General features: G+C 39.6%; 1 protein-coding gene across 1 annotated transcript; it reads left to right on the forward strand.

The window, feature by feature from the left end:
- The first annotated feature begins 540 nt into the window (after window positions 1–540).
- vps53 (VPS53 subunit of GARP complex) lies at window positions 541–23859 on the forward strand. The gene is made up of 22 exons (XM_034115037.1): window positions 541–682; window positions 1055–1135; window positions 2783–2832; window positions 2930–2996; window positions 7512–7598; window positions 7999–8114; window positions 8597–8716; window positions 10977–11055; window positions 11179–11322; window positions 11401–11543; window positions 12106–12247; window positions 12974–13072; window positions 13553–13647; window positions 14663–14905; window positions 15970–16117; window positions 16468–16550; window positions 16673–16751; window positions 17067–17215; window positions 17322–17391; window positions 17618–17755; window positions 22102–22206; window positions 22867–23859. The coding sequence occupies exons 1-22, from the start codon at window positions 596–598 to the stop codon at window positions 23032–23034; spliced, it is 2493 nt and encodes an 830-aa protein (XP_033970928.1). The 5' UTR covers window positions 541–595; the 3' UTR covers window positions 23035–23859.
- Window positions 23860–23873: the final 14 nt, after the last annotated feature.

Here is a 23873-nt window from a genome sequence, read left to right on the forward strand (position 1 = left end):
AGTCCATCTACTTGTGAGATCTTGCAAACCAAACACTTATCATAGAGGCAGAGACAAAAACAAATATGTGTTGTAGTCACCACTTTAGTTGGAAAAGTCATTAGTAGTTTCAAGAAGAAGAATACATGTGAACCAAATGCTTGGGAAGAAAGGGATGCAGGAGAAAAAGGAATTGAAGAAATGTCATATTCATAAAAAATAAATGGGCTGATTTCAAACCTAATTTTGAACATTTTTACCAATAATTAAAACATTATAGTAGCACTATTAAAAACAATATAAATACAATGGCAATCAAAACTAATTGTGTTTATTTTATGTATTTTTTGTATTCGTTTATATCTATACCCCTGATGTCAACTGTTTTGTATACAAAATATATGACCTTCATATAATGCTCTTGAATAAATAAAAGAGACAAAAAAGAAAGAGAAAGCGCAAGGTATGTAACGTGTAACTACAATGAGACGTTCAAGTGTAGCTCTGATTTCCGACAGCCATGAATGCACCGTTTTTCTACGTCATCGAGTATCCCAAAAGCCTTCTCACCAGGAAGTGGTATGCCGGAGATTTTTTTTTAGGATTTGTTTTGACAATGATGGAGGAAGAAGAATTTGAATTGGCTGAGGATTTGGAGGCTATTCTGCATCTCACCCCAGAGGTGCAACTAGCCATTGAACAGGTAGCCGTTTGACCCTCGGTTACTATAGCAGCTTTGAAACAGTGTTGCTGCTCATGCCTATAAACCAGCTGTTAGCAGGCTAGCTCAACGTTACAGTGCTGTCACAGCTAGCCGAAACACCTTGGGTTCCTCGATATATTAACATTGTTAAGCCTCCAAAACATCGTCAGGTTGTTTTATATGTTGCTTAAAATAACACGAGAGTAAAATGCAAATTACACACGTCCGATTTATCAACTTGTCAGTGTATGCTTTCAGTGACAAGCCAAAACCGGTTTGCATGTTGAAGTATGCCAAATTACTCCATCAAATATTTAGTGAAACGTTGTCAGTAACGTACTGACTTGACGTCATGTGTGTTTTGTGTACTAGGTTTTCCCCAGCCAGGACCCACTGGACAGAGCAGACTTCAATGCTGTGGAATACATCAACACCCTATTCCCCACCGAGCAGGTACTGTACACTTTATACATGCATGGGTACACTGATGTGATAAAGACTGTTATGCTACTGATATCCATTTGATTGGGGGGCAGTCAACAGCTATATTTGTCATTAGTGGGTTGATAATGTTTGTCTTTGGTTATACTGTTGTGGAATTAGTTTTAGGTTGGAAATTCAAGATACTGATAGAAACTACTAGTATTCTCAGTTTCACAGACTGTCAGCTGTCAGAGGACGAACTCTTGAGCCCTCACTCAGGGGCTGTCAATACATTTCTTACACCAGATCAATCTTAGTTGCAATACCTTAATACTCATATTAGCGAAAATTATGCTGATAAATATATTAAAAAGGGTCTTGTGTTTCACAACTTTTTTAATTGCTGATCTGTCATTAATTTATTTAACAAAAACATTTAATCAAAAGATCATTTCAGTTTATTTCAATAGCTTTCATATGTGTGACTCCAAATTCATACCAGCAATGTTGTCTACCCCGGACCTGTTGGATTGAAGTGTTTCTTTTATTTTCTATGAAACATTTTTATGAACATTCTGCAGTTTTTGTATTGAAAAGTCTTGATTTATTTTCAAAAGCTTCAATGTCATGTGACCCAGTGACTCTATTATACATTTGGAAATATATATATTTGTAATTACTTCATAAGCACAGTTTAAAGTCATATATTCTTTCTCACACTTTTATTTGAAAAAACCTTAAGAACTATAAAAACATGCTGGTTTTCTTTATTATATAAACTTGTTTAATAATAAAAATAGGTGTGCTCTACTTATCCACTGCAATGGTAGGAGACCTTTCAATACATAAACTCGTGAATTTTCACAAGAATAACCATATACGAAAAATCACAAAACAAAATCGTGTACAACTTGTCCAGTGTAATAATACAACTCTACATTGATCTAGATGTCACATGCTATAGCAGTTATTGAAAACATATCATGTGGATGTAATGAGTATGTGAGTATGTTGTGAATCTTTATGTATTGCACTTTTGGACGGTATACTTAATAAAGTGTCTGTGTGTATACTCCATTTCCATGAGGGGTCGCTGTTACCCTATAGTTTGTGCTCATCGTATACATGGAAGGGCCCCTAGTGTATGTGCATGAATTTGTTTTCACCTAAATGGATTCTGTGTGTACTATTTCATCAGGTAAGGTGTAAACCTGTGCTGCAGTTGAAATGGCTAGTTAAACAGATTTGTATACCCTGAAGCTTTTTTAAAGGGACAGTTTACGTCAAAATCAAAAACACATATGTTTCCTCTCACCTGTAGTAGTATTTATCAATCTAGACTGTTTTGGTACTAGTAACCGTGTTGGAGGTAATGGCCAAGAAGATGTCTGCCTACTCGCGAATATAATGGAACTAGATGGCACTCGGCTTATGGTGTTCAAAGTGCAAAAAAATACATTTTAAAAAATGTGCTGCAATGTGTCATCAGAAATCATGACCCATTAAGTCAAGATGATCTATAAACCTTTTTGTTTAGTAGTTTCATATAGGAATTTGACTTGTGTCGTGAACTGTCCCTTAGGCACAAATGCAGTAAATGCTACAACGTGTGTATTTAAGTACAGAGGTATAATATAGGTTCAACAGCTGATTACCTGTGTTTGTATTTCCCATCAGTCATTGGCTAATATTGATGACGTGGTAAACAAGATTCGTCTGAAGATCCGGTGAGTTCATTTCATTGACTTGATGGCACATTTCTTGTTTTTGGTCATTATTTTACCCTCAAACTGACTGGAGTGCCCTTTGTGTCACATTTGATAGGCGCCTGGATGACAACATCAGGACAGTGGTGAGAGGCCAGACCAACGTGGGTCAGGATGGCAGACAGGTGAGTCGAGCTACAGTGGTTAAACAAACTTGATCGACTTCAAATATGTTTTCCGGCACAATGAATTGTGTCATTTATGTAATTATGGCTAGAAAAAAATATACATTTATTTAATCTATGAAACATGTTTCGTTGGTTGTCAGAATTAAGATTTATGTAACTATTGAAATGTATTATCTTGTTATAGTGAAGATGGTGGAGCTGGAATCTTTCCACAAAGGCTGATTGATATGTGTCCAATGTAACCATAGTATATAAAGCGTTATAGAAAAATAGCATGTAGACGTTACGTTATATGGGGGATGATAACACTGTTTTCTTATTTTACACGCAACCACAAGGCCTACTTTTCACTTGTGGTTTTCAAAACAGTATCCTTTCCCTGAAGTTAGAATAGCGCCACTGGCTTCTCTAAAGCCAGAGAAAGATGTTTTTCCCGCTCTCCTCCTCTTTCCTCTCTCCACATTGCTTCCATGGAAAAGGACAAGATGACTCAGAACCATTCCCACTGCTCAAACTGCCCTTCTTTACGGAAAACACGTCTGGGAAATAGATTCTCGTATGTGAAAACGTAGATTTATTTTAAACCCTGGCTTTTGAGTCTTTGCCTTTTCATGTTGGAGCAAGATGGAAAAGAACAGCCCCTGCTGATTTAATCCAGGTCGAGGAGTTGTGGCTCAAAGGGAATGTGACACCTGACGGGTGAGCCGTGTATGCTCTGACCAGTTGACATGATGAGGTGTGTGTTGTCGTCAGGGTGTCTGGCCCGGTGGCCCTGTCTTTCCCCGTTAGCTACTGTTTGGTAGCGGAAACACTCTAAATCCCTCCAGACCAATAACATTACACAGCCACACACAATCATTTTAGTTTGTTTTTCCAACCCCGCAGTGCCATTCGAACATTTCCAGAGGGAAAATACTTTCTGTAGATGGAAAGAGGTGTTCATTTCAAGACGGCGATTAAGACATAAAGCAATAGAATAAAACCAAAAGTATCAGCAATTTAGTCATTTCTGCTGTTGACTGATCTCAACTCACTGAGCTCAAAGCAATGCCCAGGATGAAATTGAAGATTATTGAAGAAGAATGGAAAGATCAAGAAGACAGGAGGAGAGAGAAAGTGGAGGAGATTCTGGGAAATATTTCTCTGGTGGTTTTTTTCTGTTTGGAGTCATATGCTGCAGGACTGAGAGTGTGGAAATGTGGTTCCCTTAGTGTTCGACTTAGCGCTGTTATTAAGTGTTACAATGACTGTGTTACCTAGCAACCAAAAATCTTTGCAATCATTCATTTATGAAAAAAACAACAACAGCACGACAGATGCATACAGGAATGGCACTGCAAGCCGAATTGTTTACGGTGTGATTGACTGTAATTTATGATGTCAAGTGGCTTTGCTGCAGACTCAATTATTACATAAACTCTGTCAGAAGCTAATTTCTTAACAATCCAGACTAATTCCTTTTAATCTGCATCATTTAATGTGTCAAGGTAATACAGAGGTTATGCCTACAGTGCTGAAGGTGACTAATTGTTGGATTCTTCTGAGCAGTCTGGCTATGTTGGTAAATGTGCTATGAAAATATCTGTATGGTTGTAGCCTGCCAGTCAAGAGTTTCCTGCCACACACACTGTTCCTGTCTGTTGTTAAAGCAATTTGGATACCACATGCACACCTGCTCCACAGTCAGCTCAATATTGCAGCGCACCGCTAATGAATGACATGAAAGCCTGGCTCGGTGGGAATCTATATGTTCATGTCTGAGTCAAAGGATCTCATTAAGGAACCCAAACATTTGTTACCAGTTAATTCCATTCACATAAAAGCTGCAGTATGTAAAAAGGGGTATGAAAACACACACATACACATAGTGGGGCTTGCGTCCTGCATGGTTGGCAGTCTGGTATTTGCGTGTTTTCTTTCCGTGTGTCTGATTTGTCTGTTTGTGTTTACATACTTTTATATATAGTCACATTGGTACAGGGAAGGATGCAATACAGTATAGGCTGGTATTCCTGTAGAAACGGCATTAATGTCAATATTTATCTCAGAAAAGGTTGTTCAAAGCTTGTTTTAGCGTCCATGCTTTCCTGTTCTCAGAACTCTGTCTGCTCTAAATGCACTAGTCACTTTCAACCTTCGCCACAAATATGTTTAGTGACTGTATCAGTTTATCCTATTACATTTGTCTAAAACATCATCTGTAAACACCAACTTTGCCAACATTTTGTATTGCTTTTTAAAGGAGAAATTAAACAATTAAAGAAATACGAGGCAGCTGGATACTAGGATATTTATATTTAGGCTATAAAAGAATGCATTAGAAAGTGGTGCTTTGGATTTTGTTTACTGTCAGGCTTAGCTATGACAAAACAATTGTTTTAAAACAGGGAGTATTTCTAAACAAATCTTTTTACAAGTTATTCTCTGTTAAGTGAAACACTCTTCTCTCCAAATGTTCTCCCTACAAATGTTAACATGATGGCAATGAAACAACTATTAAAATAGCCCTGATTGGTCGATCAGATTTATTAGAATTGGCCTTAACCTCAGAATTACCATTCAACCCAACCTGTATGTCAGAAAGCTACACTAGCATCTGTCAGAGGGAGGAGTGAAGTGCATCCTGTTCACGCTCCTTTGTACCTCTATAACACTACATATGTATGCATTGGAGCCCTGCTGCTTATTGCATGTAAGGGATACACTGGTGAGCATATGTGTGTTTGTGTGAGAGCAGATAACATCTCGGGCTTAGAGGCGCCTGCTGGGCAGTGGTCTCTCTCTCTCTCTCTCTGCTCTCCTCAAGGCTAAATACAGGAAATGAGCGCTCGGAAGCGAGCCAGTTTGTCTCAGCTGAGCCTGCATGAGAGGCATTTGCAGCCGTGGAACCAGCCTCTCCTGCATGCAGTTTGTTTTCTGAACAGCTCCTCCAGGGAACCTCTTAGAAGATTCAGTGGCACTGCCTTCCGCTCAGATCAGAGAGTAATGACATAACCTGCATGCATTTTTCTAATGCATTTATCCAATCACCCGACAACCAATGGGTTGCTTGAAGCATAAAATGAAAAGTGCAACCTAGACTTTTTCTCATCTGTATTAAAGAAGAGATCCTCTCTGTCTGGCCTCCAGGGCCGACTCCCCTAATGTAGTTTTATTACACAGAGTAGATCAAGTGTGAGCTTAGTTTAAGATTATAAGAGTGAAACTCCTTGCCGGTTTAAATGTCAGAATGGTTTTGTTGATTTTATGACCTTGTCTTGGTGTTGTGTTGACTTTCACTGGGTCTCCACGACACTGTCACCAAGTGCTGCTTTTTAGCCACACTCAGGAAGCAGAGTGAATCCTCTGCTGTCAGTGAAAGCTGTATTTATGTTTGTGTGTATGTGCACAGTTTGTGTCTGTTTGCTCAATCACTGTTTCTTAGACGTGCTTGTAAAAGTGGTAAATTCCTTGCACAGCTGGTGCCGGCTGTTAGCATTCCTTGGGTGCATGTGTCAGTCTGTGTGTGTGTAAATCTTAGGAAAGTCAAAGTTGTGTCGTAGCATCGGGCCAAGTGAAGCCAATTACCTTGGCATCAGATGTCGAGCACAATCTCTGTTTAGGACCATCAAAGAACAGCTGCCATGTCAGATGATGGGGAAATATTCAAATAGCACGTTAACTATCTTACAATTGTAACTGTCTGATGTTATCTAATCCCGTCTGGCTTTATAGGTTTTTAAAACTGCTAATAGTGTCTTTAGCCTTTAACCTATCAGTGTCAGATATCTAGTTAGTTTTCCAGATAGATGGGCAATTACTGTGTATATATCAGAACTGTGAACAGGCATAAGCGGGATATTTTTTTTACATGGACCAAAGCCAGTAGTGAGCAGATAAGAAAATATCCCTGGAAATACGACCCAGGCTGGCAAACCACAACTGACACACAGTTATTCCACACAGCCCTGCTTCTCAAATCAACTGTATTTTAAGTGTAACATGTTTTTTTCTCATACAATTTTGCTAAAAAGTTCACATTTTATGTATGGGATGACACATTTTCATTAAAGGGTTTCCCTGCTCTCTCTCATGAATTTGTGGATTAAAGAATATACAGTATAATAAAGTTCTAGACACCAGAGGGACATTTTATTGTGAGTTTGGTACAGTAGGTTGACTCATTTGAAATATATCCACAGTACAATACTGTCTGTTAGAAAGGACACTTGTAAGGGATAAAAAGAATGCATGAGTTTAAATACACACCTTTCACGCCTCTCAGGTGGAAGCACCAAACAGCAAGGGATTGTTTTTTCTAGCTGTTTCCATGACTTGCCATTTCTCTACAGGTAGACAACACCACTCATTCAAACTCAGCATTTAAGGGTTAACTGAGTAGGAGTTTTCTCATCCCTTTGTTCAGTTCTGTTTATTTGAGAATAAATACACACTTACATTATCAGCAGCAGCAGCAGGTGAAAAAAACGTATTCTCGGTATGTTTCATATTTTCTCTGTTTGTTTTGGACAGGCTTTGGAAGAGGCCCAAATTGCCATCCAGCAGCTCTTTGGAAAAATCAAAGACATCAAGGACAAGGCAGAGAAGTCTGAACAAATGGTATGCACACACACACACACACACACAAGGTGGCTTGTTGAAGCTTATCAGTGACATGACCTGGCAAAGGGGATATACACTCTGTATCCTTCTGTTACAATAGAGGAGAGGGTTATTTAAAGTTGAGGAAGTAGGCTGGGTGTGTAGAGAAAGGATGAAGGGGGAGGTTGGAAAGCAGACCCTCCCTCAGTGGCATGTAGGAGCAATGATTTCTCAAACCAGTGGGTGGGTTGTTTATCTTGCTCTATTTATCTTTGTCGTATCGCTCCATCCAGTCGAACCACCTACATGTGTTCACCTTCTCTTGCTTCCTCTTTTCCCATCTCTGAACATTTTATTTTCTCCTTATTCTGTGCGATATAAATGACCAACCTCTCTGACATTTTCTTTTCCTGCGCAGGTCAAGGAGATTACGAGGGACATAAAGCAGTTGGACCATGCCAAGCGCCACCTAACAACATCCATCACCACCCTCAACCACCTGCACATGTTGGCAGGAGGCGTCGACTCTTTAGAGTGGGTGCAATCCCTTTTAACAGAATGGATCTAATTTGACCTAAATAAAGCATTTGGGATTTTTCAGAAGCTCTTTAGTTGTGATAAGCGTTCTACATTTTCGGATAAAGAGTTAGTTGCTGCCAGTAGAAATACTCTGAACTGAATGAGGAGTTTTATTTCAGTCTAATATGATTTCAGTGGCATGTTAAAAAAAATACGGGGTTCAAGCTTCTTATGTATATTGATAAAACATCTGATTTGTCTTTAAAATCTGTAAAAATAACATCCTTCTGTGTTATCTTTTCTATCTTTTAAGGATATTGTTTTTATCCCCTTTAGCATGTTAGGAAGGAATTTGCACATGTGAGAGATATACACTTAGATTGATGCTTGGATGATACGTTTTACAGATGTGCGTGGCATTATCACTTGACAAATGTAGCGTATCAAATATATTTTCTTTATTTAATAATAGAAATGTGTGTTGTTTTGGGTTCCAGAGCCATGACCAGAAAGAGGCAGTATGGTGAGGTGGCCAACCTGCTGCAGGGAGTGGTCAATGTGCTTGAACATTTCCAAAAGTACATGGGCATACCCCAGATCAGACAGCTATCTGAGAGGTAACTGAAGTGCACACGCTAACACCTACACACACAGCTCTGGGGTTGAGTATCAAAGCATTAAGAACAGCTCGTTTCCAGTAGCAAGTTCAGAGCCTGTTCTCTGCTTACAGCTGAATATTCCACAGCTCGTCAGCAGAACTGTTGAAAAGTGGTTACAGTATTTGGATGGAGGTATTTTGCGTATTGCATCCTGTTTATGCAGATACAGTATACACACACGCATACACACACAACTCCACAAATACAGGAACACAGAGGAAGGAAACACTGAACAGAGTCCCATTATGGCCGTGATTCTTCCATTGTGAGAGATTAGGAGCATACTTTTTCTAAGGGTGTGTTTGTGTCTGCATGTATGTGCTTCAATTAATGGTACATTCCAGAATGTTTGTTTGCTCTCCTGCCAATATCTGGAAAATACACACAGATACACACGCACACACAGACACAAACAACAAAGGGCATTGTTACACTCTCGTTTCCCACAGCCCTGACTGATTTAATTTCCATTTTTACTATTATTTTCCAAGAACAGTAAATCAAATTGGGACACATTGGCCATGTTCAAGTTTAAAGCAGTGCTGATCCCCCAAAAAAAGATGACCTTCTGTTCTGTTTTGACTGAGGTGTGGCCGAATAGTTTTTTACCAAATAACAGCTGCGTGGAAGAAGTGACTCGAGATAATAAGACAAGGCAGAAAGCTGGACGCAAACAGTTAAAAGAAAGTCATAGCAAGACAATAAAAGACTACATATTTTATTAAATTCTAAACTCAATCTCATTAAAAACTTAAAACATTTACAGAGAAGGAGTTAAAGGTGGGGTAGGTAAGTTTGAGAAACCGGCTCGAGATACACTTTTTGTTATATTCCATGGAATGCTCTTAACATCCCGATAGCAATGAATATCTGAAGTGCTTTGACGAAAAATCCATAAAAAGATGTCATCTGTGGAAGCCGTAGTACTGTAAAAAGCACGACCAATCATTTTAGCCGGCCCGGCTAAAGTAACTGGATGGCCTACCTGCCTGTCAGCCTTCCATCGGGGCACAAACTTATCTCGTGCCCTCATTGGTCATGTGCGCGTTCGTGTGTGTTGGAGGAGGGGCTCTGTAAGGAAGTGGCAGATTTTCTCCGGTTGTGTATTTTCAAATTCTAGCGATCTCGAGCCGGTTTCTCAAACTTACCTACCCCACCTTTAAGTAATTTTGGTTTTACTTATGAATTTAAATTTTAAAAAGGGACGATAATAAATATAAAGCAATACAAAAGAAGAAGAATGGTTTGGTTTATGTGAATATTCTACATGGTTACAGTCTAAATGTATATTAGGGCCTCCAAATTACAATTCTCCCTTCCTGCCTTAAAATATTTAATTCAGTTAAGGAAATTGTTATTTAATTTGTCTTTATACTTACTATACTGAAAGTGCAAATGTCATAGTTGAACCTGATCAACTTTTTTTTTATCTTAATAAGCCTTACTCTTGTCATTGCTTAATGCTTCGCTCACCTTCTAAACTTCACCATGACTCTCACAGTTCAGCTGACAGGCAGCGAGACAAAGTGTTTGGTTGTGTACTGTATCTATGTACTGTACTATTGTGTGTATATACAGTACAGTATACTGTGTGTATACACATACATGACCTGCTGTTCTCTCCGACATCAGTTTATATGAGCATGAGACTCAGCTGAAACAGGAGCAATAGAGCAGTGTTTGTTATTACACTCAGTAGCTGAGGTTGTTAGCTGGATATTTAGCCGACATCATTCACTTGAAATAAAGCTGCCAGTTCATTTGCCCTCCATCTGTGATAACATCTCTGCACCCTCTCCTGCTTATCCTGGACCATTGTCATGGCTTTGGGAGCTGTCCTTGGTTAACCCAGCCTGGAAGCCTTCAGGCAACACAGACCCTCCAAGTACTGGACAGACAGAGTGTCTAAGTGGACCCTTTTGTATAAGCACTTTCGAAACATTTTATACAGTGACTTTATAGTGGGTGAAAAAAAAACTAGCCACTTGTAAACAGTGTCTTTGTCTACAATCACTGAACAATGATTACATTAGGGATATTTTACCTGGCTGTTTATCATAAAAGGTATTTGCCAAAGTAGCTAGGTGGCCAAATGTCATATGCCAAAAGTCTGTTGTATATTGGAAGCTTCCACATGTAATTGCTACCATTCCCTTATGCAATTTGAATGATTGCGGAAACAACTTTAATTAAAATATATAATTTATTGGATTTCCAGAGTAAAAGCAGCACAGAGTGAGTTGGGGACTCAGATCCTGGCAGATTTTGAAGAATCCTTCCCCTCTCAAGGCTCCAAGGTAAGAGTTTCAGATTTGTTGAGTTTAATTTGTTTCTGTAAAAATGAATACCATTTCTCACTATTCAGACACTGTTCTTGTCTCGTTCCACCTTGTAAAAAACGTGTATTGTTATCCATCCAGAGACAAGGTGGTCCCAGTAACGTGTTGAGAGATGCCTGCCTGGTGGCCAATGTGCTGGATCCACGCATCAAACAGGAGATCATCAAAAAGTTTATCAGGCAGCACCTCTCAGAGTACCTGGTATTATTCCAGGAAAACCAAGATGTGAGTAAGAAACTGATTTCTCTAATGAACAAGATGATATCTATAATAGTATATACTAATACCATGACCTGTGCTCAGGTTGCATGGCTAGACAAGATCGATCGGCGCTACGCCTGGATCAAACGGCAGCTCGTGGACTACGAGGAGAAGTACGGACGCATGTTTCCTGAGGAGTGGAGCATGACGGAGCGCATTGCTGTGGAGTTCTGCCACATCACCAGGTAACGAAAACACCACAACATATAGCATAAAAACCCATGTTGGAAAAAGCGGTGCAAATTATCATAGGCTATTCATTTTATAGCTTGTGTTTCTAGCCTATTTAGTGAATATTTTGATGGTGTGTCTCTGTCCCTAAGAAAAGAGAAGAAAGAAAAATAAATAAAAGAACAATAATTAAATGTAATTAAATTAAAAGAGAAAGTGGCTGTGGAACATTTTGGCACTAACCACACTGGTATGGCATGCTTCTCGTGAGTCTTTGATTTGGCTTTTAGTGCAATTGACGTAGGTGGCCTGCATGAGCAGTGACCTACTGTAGTGACCACACACTCAGTCTGTTTCCCTCAGCTACAGAAGGCAAGAAGAAGTGGGCACTGTGTGTGTGCTACTCTCGACTGCAGCTGACAACAAAAATGCATAAATCCAATCAGTGTCTTACGAGAAGCCTGAAAAGACATGCGTTAGGTAATAGGATAGGTGTCAAATAAAAGTACTAACAAGGGTCAAAGCATAGAAATTAATAAAGTAAGCAATTTCAATTTTTGTATCTTTGTTTTTAAGGGTGGAGCTTGCCAAAGTGATGCGAACACGGGCTAAGGAGATTGAGGTGAAGCTGCTTCTGTTTGCTATTCAGAGGACCACAAACTTCGAGGGTCTTCTGGCCAAACGCTTCACCGGATGCACCTTGACTGACATACCCGGAGTAAGAAAACTCCAATAATTACATACAGTTTTACTCAATATAAACTCCAACTGCTTCCACCTTTTCAAGATGAAATTGTCCAAACACATAGAAGCATAAATCAGAGATCTTAATTGCACTTCTGCCCTTAAATAACACTTTTCTTACAATACAACATTTCATCCAATCAAAATAAATGTTTTGATGCAGCTCGCTTTTTTTGTTCCATAATCACAATTACATAAAGCTGTTTGTTTGTCTTGTTTTGTTCTACTCACACACACAGTCCTCTCTGTGTCACAGCATAAATAAATCTTTTACTCGTAATGTTGTATGTCGAATTGGAAGCAATAAATGAAAAATGGACAGTTAATGATTATTATTTTGTTGGACGTAAAACTCTGCCAAGCTTTTTCATCACTGTCAATATTTAGGTTAGTCAGAGGCCCTTTTGTCCTCAGTTAGGTTTACACCAATGCCTGCTGGGTTCTGTAATTTTATCAGGGTATTTAGTTGAGTGGAATTTCATAATTGGATTTGCAGTTTCAACAAATCCTCCCATTAAATTGTCTACATAGAAATAGAAGAAACTGACTAATACTGAACGATTTAAATAATTACAGAAATATTTATGCAAGTCAAGAGAGTTGTTAGCATGGGATGCCTAAGTGGCAGTAAAGCCCCTAATGCTGCTTTAATAATTGCGCAATAGATCAATTATAGAGCAATTTATCTGTTCTTTTATAGAAAAAGAGGCCAGAGAGTCCTCTTGAATCTACTAACCCCTTCCTGGATGACGACGCGGGTGAGGATGTGGGCGCAGATAAGGACGAGGATCTAGCTAAGGTGAGTTGACCTGGAATGACCCCATCTGTTTTGTCACAATGAGATGTTTCTTCCTCTGATGTGGAGCTTTTTGATTGGATTGATTGTTTTTTCTTCTTTTTCTAAAGTACTCTTGCTAAAGGTAATACCACTGGTTTATTGGCTTATGCAAGTAGAACAGTTGTGTAGCAGCTCAATTTAAATATTTAATGTTTGTTTTGTTTCAGTTTTAAAAAAACAATAACCTTATAACCCATTTAAAGCAGGGTGGATTGGTGTAAACTGCATAGTCACTTTAAGTTGGAGCTAATAACTTGGTAGCTGATTGTACTTACAAATGAGAAGTGATTTCTAACAAGTTACACCACCTTATCTTTGAAAACTGTCTTCATATTTTGACCTTTGTTTGCTGAGCTCGAGGCAAATCATAAACTCACTGATTGATACTCAAAGGAGCTACAACTTAACTAAAATGCCTAATTTATGTCTCAATCCTTTTAGCCCAGAAAGCCAAAAGCGCCGGACAACCCTTTCCATGGTATCGTCTCCAAGTGCTTTGAACCTCATCTATACGTCTACATAGAATCCCAAGACAAGTGAGCAACACACAAATATACAAGCAGACAAGGCCATATTGGGTCGTGATGCACAGACCCAGGGTCAGAGGCAGGTTGTGTTTAAGGATGGCACGCGCATCCTTTTTCCACTCATCAATCAGATCCCCCACCTACCATTCTACTTCATTGTCTCTTCTGTCTTTCCATCTCTTGTTTCTGAATGCCTCTGTCTCCATTGTGGCAGAAATGTTTCCCATTAGCTACGCGACCACAGACGCTGGGAGGAGGAGAGAGGGAGCTTGAATAAGTGCTGCCACAGCAGATCTGCCTATTTTCTTTCCCACCTCTTTATTGCTTTTCTTTTTGCCCCCCCCCCTCTTTCTGTCTTTCTGTTTGATTCCTCCTTTCTTCATCTCAATCTCTCATTGTTCCTATTTTGTACATTTCTCTGCCCATGCTTATGTTTTTTGATTCCCTTCCTGTCTCCCTGTCTTCTACCACCATCCTTCACTTTTCCTCCTGTAATCCCTTCCCCCAGTCATGGCAATCTCTCCTGAAATTGAACACAGTTCTGGGAGTGCTGTGCTTGCATGCAGGCCCTGGCTTTTGGCTCTCTGGCCCGTTAAATTCTGTTTGTCTGTCCAAGGGAACAGTGTTGACCTATTCTGCAGTTACAACCTCATTTTACTTCAGTCCAAAGGCCTTAGGCAGGCAACAGCCAGATCAGCCTGTCCCCAGTGGGACATAGCAGGAGAGAACAGTGGCCTGCTTGTTTTGTCCTTGGCTTTAGTTCCAAGATTCAGCAGGATTGGGCCCCATCAACTGACTGTGGTCCTGTTGACTGTAGCACTTTTGATTTTGATATGCATGGAATATTTTCTCCTATTCAGCCGTGTGGCTCTCTGTCTGCCTGCCTCTTATTTTATCCTTAAGTTTACTTAATGGGTTTAGGAATCATTTATTTTAATGATCATGTCTTTTATATTTGAGTCACTTATTTCCTAATCCTAATCCAACCATGGGGATTTGGCTGTACATTTTCTGGCATCCGCAGGAACCTGGGCGAACTGATTGACCGTTTTGTGGCTGACTTTCGAGCGCAAGGCCCACCCAAGGCTGGCACGGAAGAGGGCGGAGCCGTGCTGCCCAGCTGTGCCGACCTCTTTGTCTATTACAAGAAGTGCATGGTGCAGTGCTCACAACTGAGCACCGGGGAACCAATGATCGCTCTCACAACCATCTTCCAGAAATTCCTCAGAGAGTACGCTTGGAAGATCCTCTCTGGCAACCTTCCTAAGTAAGACATTTAAAAAAAGTCATTATATTGAAAATGTTCTTCCTCATGTCCATCATAACATGGAGATTTTAAAAGAATATGAGAACAAAAGGTAATCCAGCATGACTTTGCTTCTAAATGAAAACACTTCCAAATTGGCTTCCAATCTCTATGTTGTGGAAGTAGCTTTAATATTTCCTGTTTCCATCCAATCAATACATATTCTGGGCAGTAACACAAACAGATTTATTTGGGATTCATTTTTCACGAACAAAATTGTCAGGCCAATATTTGTCAAATCTGTTGGTAAGATGATGTTTGGGAGTTTAGTTTAAAACAAAATGTCTTCAGTGCTGTGTGTATGATGGATTGTGGTGGCATGCTTTAAGGGATCTGGAGTTAGTTATGTTGTGGCAAAGCCTAATATGCTACCAGCAAAAACATCTCTGGCTCATTGGCCACATTATAACTCATCACTGGCTGTGGTGTGCACACACACACACACACACACACACACACACACACACACACACACACACTCTCACACACAGTGGGGCTCTGTTTCTGTCTCAGATATTCATGCATGCTAATTACAAACCTGTGCTCACAGACTAATGTATACCATATTCTGAGCTGTACACAAACATGATACAAAGATGCACTCAAAGGCTTTGCAAGTGCGTACACTTACAAACACATGGAGAGACAGTCGTGCAATGTGGTGTGCTGTAAAGGTTTGCAGAGGGGCCCTCGAAAGGAGCTTAAACTATTTTGTGGTTTCTCTGTTATGTCTCTGTGATGATGTATATTAATGTAGAGGCATCATGTTGGTGCTGCCACCCCATAGATGGTTGATAAATGTCTTAAAACAGTTACTAAGAGCTATATCTTAGTTGTTATTATTAAACTCATATGTTTCCAGGTATGATTAGTTGAGAAGTGTAGGGTTTCTGCCAACAAGTAAAATCTTGAATTATATATGCTAATTCACTACTAAATGTTACAACCAGCCAATATGTTAACCCCTCTGTCTCCATCTTTGTTTAACTGCTTTTCTCTTCTGTTCCTTATATCTCTCGATCCAGATCCAGCAGTAACAGTGGAGGTCTTACCATAAGCAGTCTGCTGAAGGAGAAGGACGGACCGGAGGCTGCAAAGTTCACCATGGACGAGCTCTGCCTGATCTGTAGCATCCTTAGCACTGCGGAGTACTGCCTGGCTACCACACAACAGGCAAGCACACACATATAAGCACACACATATAAGCACACCGATGCACTCATCTTAAATATCTATAAATGTATGGCATGAGATGAACTACAGTGACAGTAGACGCTAGAGGACACAATAGATTCCTTCCATGTAGCAGTTACAGAACGTTTGACCTGTGTTTCATCCGTGTTTTAAGGAACTCAGTGTGATTACAATGCATCCTGGAAGGTTTCATTCCTGCTCCTTTTTTTAGGCAACAAAGCAATTTGAAGACAATATTAAAAAGAAATATGACAACATGCATTACAAAGCATGCACTCGAAGTAATAAAGCTTCGTATATTGACGTTATTTTGTTTTATTATTTTCTAGTTGGAGGAGAAACTGAAGGAAAAAGTTGATAAAGTCCTAGTGGAGAGAATTAATTTGACTGGGGAGATGGATACTTTCAGCACGTAAGTGACAACTACAGACATGCAATGTTTTATTAGTACAAAACATATGTGCTTATCTAACAGTGTGTTTTGTGAATAATATGTTTTAATGGTGTCAATTATTTTCTTTCTTGTTTTCACAGTGTCATCTCAAACAGCATCCAGCTCATCGTTCAAGATATTGATGCTGCCTGCGACCCTGCTCTCACTGCTATGAGCAAGGTTGTACACAAACACAAACAATCACACATCATCTCTAGTTATTGGATCAAATACCATTGCCATTGATACAGAAAAGTGAAAAAAACATTTTATTTTTTTGCTTTTAAATTATGAATGCCATAACACAAGGTTTCTGGTGGTTTTGTGAATGTCTCTTTCTAACCATCATCATTCAGAAAACCTTGTAAAAGATGTCCTTGTTTTATGTGTAATGCATTAAAGGGATTGTCACATAAATATTACAATAAAATGTATCATAGAGCATATGCTAAAGCTTCCCTCCTCTCCCCTCTCCTCTCCCTCTCTCTCTCTCAGATGCCGTGGCAGAGTGTGGAGCACGTGGGAGACCAGAGTCCTTATGTGACCTCAATTATCATGCACATTAAGCAGAATGTGCCCATCATCAGAGAAAACCTGGCCTCCACACGCAAATACTTCACACAGTTCTGCATCAAATTCACAAAGTACAATATACACACACAAAGTATATACAACACACATAATTGCTATATTTATAAGCCACAATTAACACTTCAAAGAATTGATGTTTTTGTATTTTTTTCCCCTTAGCTCTTTCATTCCCAAATTCATCAACCACCTGTTCAGATGTAAGCCTATCAGCATGGTTGGGGCTGAACAAGTAAGTTTAATTCCTGCTTATCTATCGTAAAGTGTCATTAATTAAGCTTAATTTTCAGTCATCATCCCAATGTATCTTCTGCTGTACATGCATGTGCACAAATACATGATTATCAAAGCAGAAAATCCATTGTTAGCATTCATAATGTGCACTGGTGTATATGTTTAATCATGAAAAGCTGTTCTTAAATGCCTGATTTTCTGTCTTGTGTATCCTACCCCATCAGCTTCTCCTTGACACTCACTCCTTGAAGACAGTCTTGCTGGATTTGCCCTCCATAGGCTCCCAGGTGCTCCGCAAGGCCCCTGCCAGCTACACCAAGATAGTGGTGAAAGGCATGACCCGAGCAGAGATGATCCTAAAGGTGAGGAGTGGGTGGGCTTCAGTGCAGCAGCTTTTTTCAGAAGCCTTTTGTACATGTCTTTTGCATTTGGTACAAAGGGCGGAGCACTTCCCAGAATACTGTTGGAAAAACACTCAACCATGCTCTTAAGGCCAGTAGATATTAGTTTAAACAGTTTACCTTACTGAAATAAACTAAAGAATGAGCTTGTTTCTTTGACTGATGGATTGTAATGAGAACCTGAGATGTTCTCTTAATTCACAATAGTTCAACTCAAACACATTATCAGAGTCGCTTGATGTTTATGGGACACTTCTGATTTTATTACATTTAACTTGGGTGGCTAACCTCATGCGTTCCATTTTACAACAAAAGCTTCACTTTCTGGCCTTAAAAGGACTTGGAACTTTAGATGGGCCATTTTGGACGAGTGCAGTCTGAATTTAATTTTGGTTTGCCATTGTGCAGATTTAATGTTGCTGACATATCCAGTTAAACATGAACTTTGGTGTTGATGCTAACGCTTGACCTAGAATAGTCTGGCAAAACCTCTAGCTAACTGCTTTTTCCACTAATTGAGGTTTCATCATAAGAAGAAAAAAAAAGACAACATCTCTTCCTAAAGTGTCTGTGGCTTCCCTGGCAAGTCAGAATTCAACAGTGTATTTTGAGTCACTCGAGTAGATTATTTTTTCATAGAGTTAATTTTTGGCAGAATAACTCTTGAATTGTTTCTTTACCCCTACTTACAATAGCACTTTATGAGCATGTTTCCATCAAATAACTTACCTCACATGAGGTAGGGAAGGAATGGAGCTCATGCACTACTGGTTTAATGAGTGAAAGACGGGCCAACACAGGACACACACACAAACATATTCTTTAACACAGTATGTGGCTGACCTTGAGCCAGTGGAAAGGTGTGAGTGGGTAAATAAGTATATACATGTTACCATGCATCTACTCAAGAAACACTTTGAGATGACCATGGTGTACATAGCATATGGGTGTTGTTGTCAGTGAGGAGAGCAAACACAGGAAACAGCCAGTTAGCCATGCGTCAGAATTACCTTATGAGACCTGAGAGGACTCTGGTATGTGGCTGATGTAGATTAACCCCACCCTAATTAACTGTCTCTGGAGTGTACTGAAATGCAGACACTCACACGCGCCTGTCCCTACATTTCCCCTGGACTCCCGGGAGGCCTTCTTTCCTTCCTGAATTTGTCATGGTTGGGCTGTTTTGATGTTTGTAACAATAAGAGTGACCTTCACTAATCATGCCATGCTTTACTTTAATTTTATGGATACTTTGCAAATTAACCACTCTGATCATTTGTCAGTTTTCTACTGGGATGCACACTGTTCCATAAGGCCTGTTTAAGGCTTGTCTTTGTTTCCTGGAAAAATGCCCTGAATGTATACACATGAATTTCAACTCATCTGCCACACATTAAAGGGGCTTTCACATTATAGAATTATAGAGTGTATTCACATCAGTATTCACTGCCTGGTTTTTACTGAATTCGACTGCCAGCGGGCCCCTTCAGCTGGAATGTGATCTATATGGCTTCTTAAAAACTCTCATAGACGTAGCTGACTGTGCATTAAAGCCTCCAAGTGGTTCACATCGATTAGAAGTACATTATTAGTGATAATAAGAATAATAGAGAAAGTATACATTTCTAATGAATACAATCAGCATTGCATAATGTTCCTGCTACTTTAGCAAAAAGTCTTTGAAGGGAGAAGTCTCTGTTGCATCTCTTTGAAGAAAAAAAAAAGGGCCAGTTTTTTGAACAGTTTTGGCCTTGGAAAGAGAAAGCTCATATTAGTTTAGAGAAGCTTTTGTAAGATGGGCAGCATTTAAGCCATCAGCTTTGTGCAACTTAAAGTTTCCTCACAGGTAATTGCATCGGAACAGGGTCAATATAATAATTCCTCTGTCTAGCCTCAACAATAGTTTTGAATTACTCTCTGTGATGCTGTGGCTTGAAATGTAATCCGGCGCACACCCCCACCAAGGAACTGCAATTCATTGGGACAATTGAAGGAGCACTTTAAGTTCCCAAAGCTCACTAAGATTTGAGCAGAAAGCCAACTTCAGGATTACATGTCAAAATCTAAGCAGATCATAAAATATTTGTTTTTGAACATTTAGATTTACACACTGGAGAACATATAGTACGTTTTATTACTGTAAGATTCAACAAAACAATTAAGTTAGTATGTTTTGTTTTGAATAGTTTTCCATCTACACAGCTGCACATTTAAATGATTGTGTTACTGTTCTTGAGGTGGTATAATGATCTCACACTTATCAAAACAATCCTGTTGATGTTTCAATTAGAAGTGAAGTAACTATGTTTATAAGTCAAGCGGTTAGTGAAAAGTGAAGCCAATGTGGAAGTGCAGCTGGCAAAGAGAAGTCTATGAGAAAATCCCCCTACATCTCACTTGATTTACCTCAGTAAAACATTTTCCTGAATGGCTACAGTAGTTCAAAGTCTTCTTCAATACATCATCATATTTGTGTTGTAAATGATGGTCCTATTTAGAGAATAATAGTGTATAAAACCTTATGTGTTCACCTTCAAACTTGAACCCTTTCCCAGTGTGTGGTATTTGTTCACATAAGATAATTGTAAACATTTATCACAACAAATTGTTTTGTTCAGCACTTGGTTGTACTTTTTGTTGCCCTCTTTGGAGCCGCGAAACAGACTGTTAGCACACAATTGCCTTTATTATCACCTGATGAAGTTGTTATGTGTTATACAAACAATTGCCTACTAACTACTACACATAGACAAACACATTTAGTCTGTGGTGTTGACTCCTCAGGGATCCTATTTAGCCAAATGCTTCACAATGTTCAACAGGAACCAGCTGACTTTATCTCTATTCTCTTTGGATCAGCTCGGGAATGAGTACAGTGGTTCATCGGAGCTTCTTTGTTATGCAGAAATAAAGCTGTGTTTGGCCGAGCGGTAAGACTGAACCAAAACAATGAAGTTCTTTGTCCTAAAGCCAAAACAATGAGCTTAAAGATGTTCAAAAAGTCCATGACGCTGAGCGGATCTCTGATCCTTTCTTGATGTGTTCATTACTACTAGAGACCCCTTTCACAATATGTGTGATAATTTGTTCCATTGTTAAAATAACAAGATTCAAATTGCATATTGTTCTGCACGTCAGCTGACAAAAGAAAGTCTCAAGATTAACTACTGTATTTTTTTCCCACTTCCACCACCCTAAATTAGTATTACACATATTTGGGTTATCTGTGTTGTGTGCTCAGTGATGTTTAAAGTGCATAGGATTGTAAGCTGTGTGTCTGAGACGCCTCTCGTCTGATGCCTGTGAGACGTGGCTGTTTTCCACATTCATCCAGCCCAGCCCATCATTGCTCCAGCTCTCTGTACCACCTCTGAAGCTCTCTTTTGGGGAGTATTTAAAAGGCAACCCCCCTTCCCCCCCTTGTTCAGCCTAAATGCACCCCCCCTTACTCTGTCGCTCTCACTCTCCTTTTTTATGCCCCTTTTCATTCTTAACCCCCCCCCTTTTCTGTTTTTTACAAGGTCCCTACAGGCCTTTCCTTTGGCCTGGCTCCAGGACAGTTGCTAAGTAAATCACAGTCAGCAGGGAAAGCAAAGAATTCCACACAATTCTTTCATGGCTGCTCTTCCCTCTTTTCTCCTGCTTCTGATTTCTAAACACTATTTTCCTCACTGTTTCACTCACCTTCCCATATGTTTCACCTTGAGTAAAAAAAAGTAAACACTGACAGATTTGGTCTTTTTTAGAATTGAAGGAAATGAGAAACATTTAGTCAGATGATCCCTGCGTGCATGCCTATGCATGAGATGGGAGGTGGGGGTCTGTCAGCCATGTGTTGGTCTGCCTGCTTTGTAGCGGCTGTAAGACATGCTACCCAATCCACGTTTTCCAGTCTCGTGCTCGTATTGTAGGAAAAAAAGACACCAATAGAATCTAATCCAAAAAGACATGTGCCTCATTAAACCTTTTCTGTCTGCTCTTGACTAATGCTGATTTTTGCCCAGACTCATTATACCCCCAAAATAATTACCGGTAAAACCATTTCTTGCCACTGATGCATGGAGTAATTGCTGTGTAAAAGGAAAAAAAAGAGTGAGGATCGGGCTCCTAAATTTAGAACCATAGTCCCAACTTTGTTTGTAGCCAGAACTACATGCTTTTGTCAGTTGCAGCCCCCCCCCCCCTTTCCCTCATTTGGGCCGTAGCTGCCCCATGTGGGATCATTTAAAGATCTCTTGGGTCGTCCCATGATGGTTCACAGGAAAGGAGGGAGGGTTGAACCCAACATTAAACTCTACTTTCCACAGGTGGTGATGGCCCCACATGAACCACCAGTGGTGTTTGTTGATAACTACATCAAGCTCCTGGCTGACGGAAATCCTGAGACCTTCCAGAAGATCCTGGACATGAAGGTCAGTTGTTTTTTACTTTACCTGTCATTTCAAAGGATAGTTTGACATTTTTGGAAATACGACTTTTTTTTAAATTATAAAAGCAGAGTGAAAACTTGCTCTCATCTCTTTCTTCAATTTCGAAGCTGGATCTGGACCTAGTTAGCTTAGCCTACTGGAATGAAATAACTGTCAAGGTTTTGTTGGAAGGTAACTAAATCTGCCTACCAGAACCTCTAAAGTGCACTAATTAACAGCTGCACATAAAACCGAAAGTGGTCGTTTTTTTTCACTTTTGTCTTTGGTGTACGGATTAAACAAGATATAACAAGTTAGTTAGTGAGCTTTAGAAGTGTTGGTTGGCAGATTGTGTTACCTTTGATAGAGCCAGTCTAGCAATTGCCCTTCCAGACTTTATGCTGAGCTGACCTAACTGGTTGCTGGCTCCAGCTTCAACATGAACATACAGGTTTAATGCTGTTACGATTATCCTTATCTCACTTTTGGTTGAAAAAAAAAAAGCGTATCCCTGAAATGTCAAACTATTCCACAGCTTTAGCTTTTACATTGTAATTTAGCATTTTCTCTCTTTTTGCCTAACTCGTCGTTTTTAATTTTCTCTTTTCTTGAGAACTAATCGAATTTTCTTTCTTGTGTTTGTTTGTGTGCATGGCTGTGAAGGGTCTGAAGCGCAGTGAACAGAGCAGCATGCTGGAGCTATTCAGGCAGAGGCTACCCACTCCGCCATCAGGGGCCGACAGTGGCCCCTCTCTATTCAGTGCCCCCACCCCGGAGCAAGAGTCTTCCCGCATCCGCAAACTGGAGAAACTCATCAAGAAAAGATTGTGAAATGACAAATTAACTGAAATGTCATCTTGAAAATGTAAAGACTGAAGGCCTGGATGGTGGTCATGTCAAAGACTTAATTTGACTCCATTCAGTCATCAAAAATGTTGACAGAATGTTCTGACTGACAATAATATCAACACAAGCTGACGCTGGATTATGAAGACACTTCCTCAAATGCTACTAGCTGTTGTTGCATATGTCATTCAACTCTGCACATTTTTACCAATGTCTGAGCTTTGTAACATTATTGCGCAGTGTATATACTGTACACTATATAGGGTTGCAGTGCGGTTAACTGTATTCAGTTGGAGATCCTGTAGAGAAATATTCCCATCTTTAGTCAGAAATGAGGCTGGCTTTGTCTTGGCTTTTGAAATCCCTCTAGGCTGACTTGCATATGAGAACCAGCTAGCTAAAGACTTTTAACTGATGCCGTTGCTTCGGGTGTATACTATACTGTAAAGTATGTGAGCATTTAGTGTGGCGATCAGTATGATTTGACATTAAATCAAAAGTTTGTTTTTGTGTATTATTTATCCTTCTATCGGAATTTGTAGGGCAAACTGCAAATTGAGAAAACTTGTGTTTCAACACATTATGTCATGTATTCTCAGCAATTTCACTTGCAGTATATATCACTCTGGAAGACAAATAAAATCAGCTACTTATTTGAAGATCAGAGAGTTTGATGCAGTGCCTCTCAGTTGTAATAAATCAAGAAAATGCAAATGCATTGGTGTACACATTCCTGCATTTAGCTACAAAATGTTGATTCTTTGTGTGTCTGAATTGTGTCAACACTATTAAAAACATTGCCTCCATGTATCCATGTGTGTACA

This window comes from Trematomus bernacchii, unplaced genomic scaffold, assembly GCF_902827165.1.
Source record: "Trematomus bernacchii unplaced genomic scaffold, fTreBer1.1, whole genome shotgun sequence".
NCBI classification, from domain to species: domain Eukaryota; kingdom Metazoa; phylum Chordata; class Actinopteri; order Perciformes; family Nototheniidae; genus Trematomus; species Trematomus bernacchii.

Coding starts and splice junctions, on each gene's coding strand:
- vps53 (XM_034115037.1), top strand. CDS start 596: ATGATGGAGGAAGAAGAATTTGAATTGGCTGAGGATTTGGAGGCTATT. Junction 2,833..2,929: donor AAGATTCGTCTGAAGATCCG/GTGAGTTCATTT, acceptor CACATTTGATAG/GCGCCTGGATGACAACATCA. Junction 17,756..22,101: donor GAGCAGAGATGATCCTAAAG/GTGAGGAGTGGG, acceptor TACTTTCCACAG/GTGGTGATGGCCCCACATGA.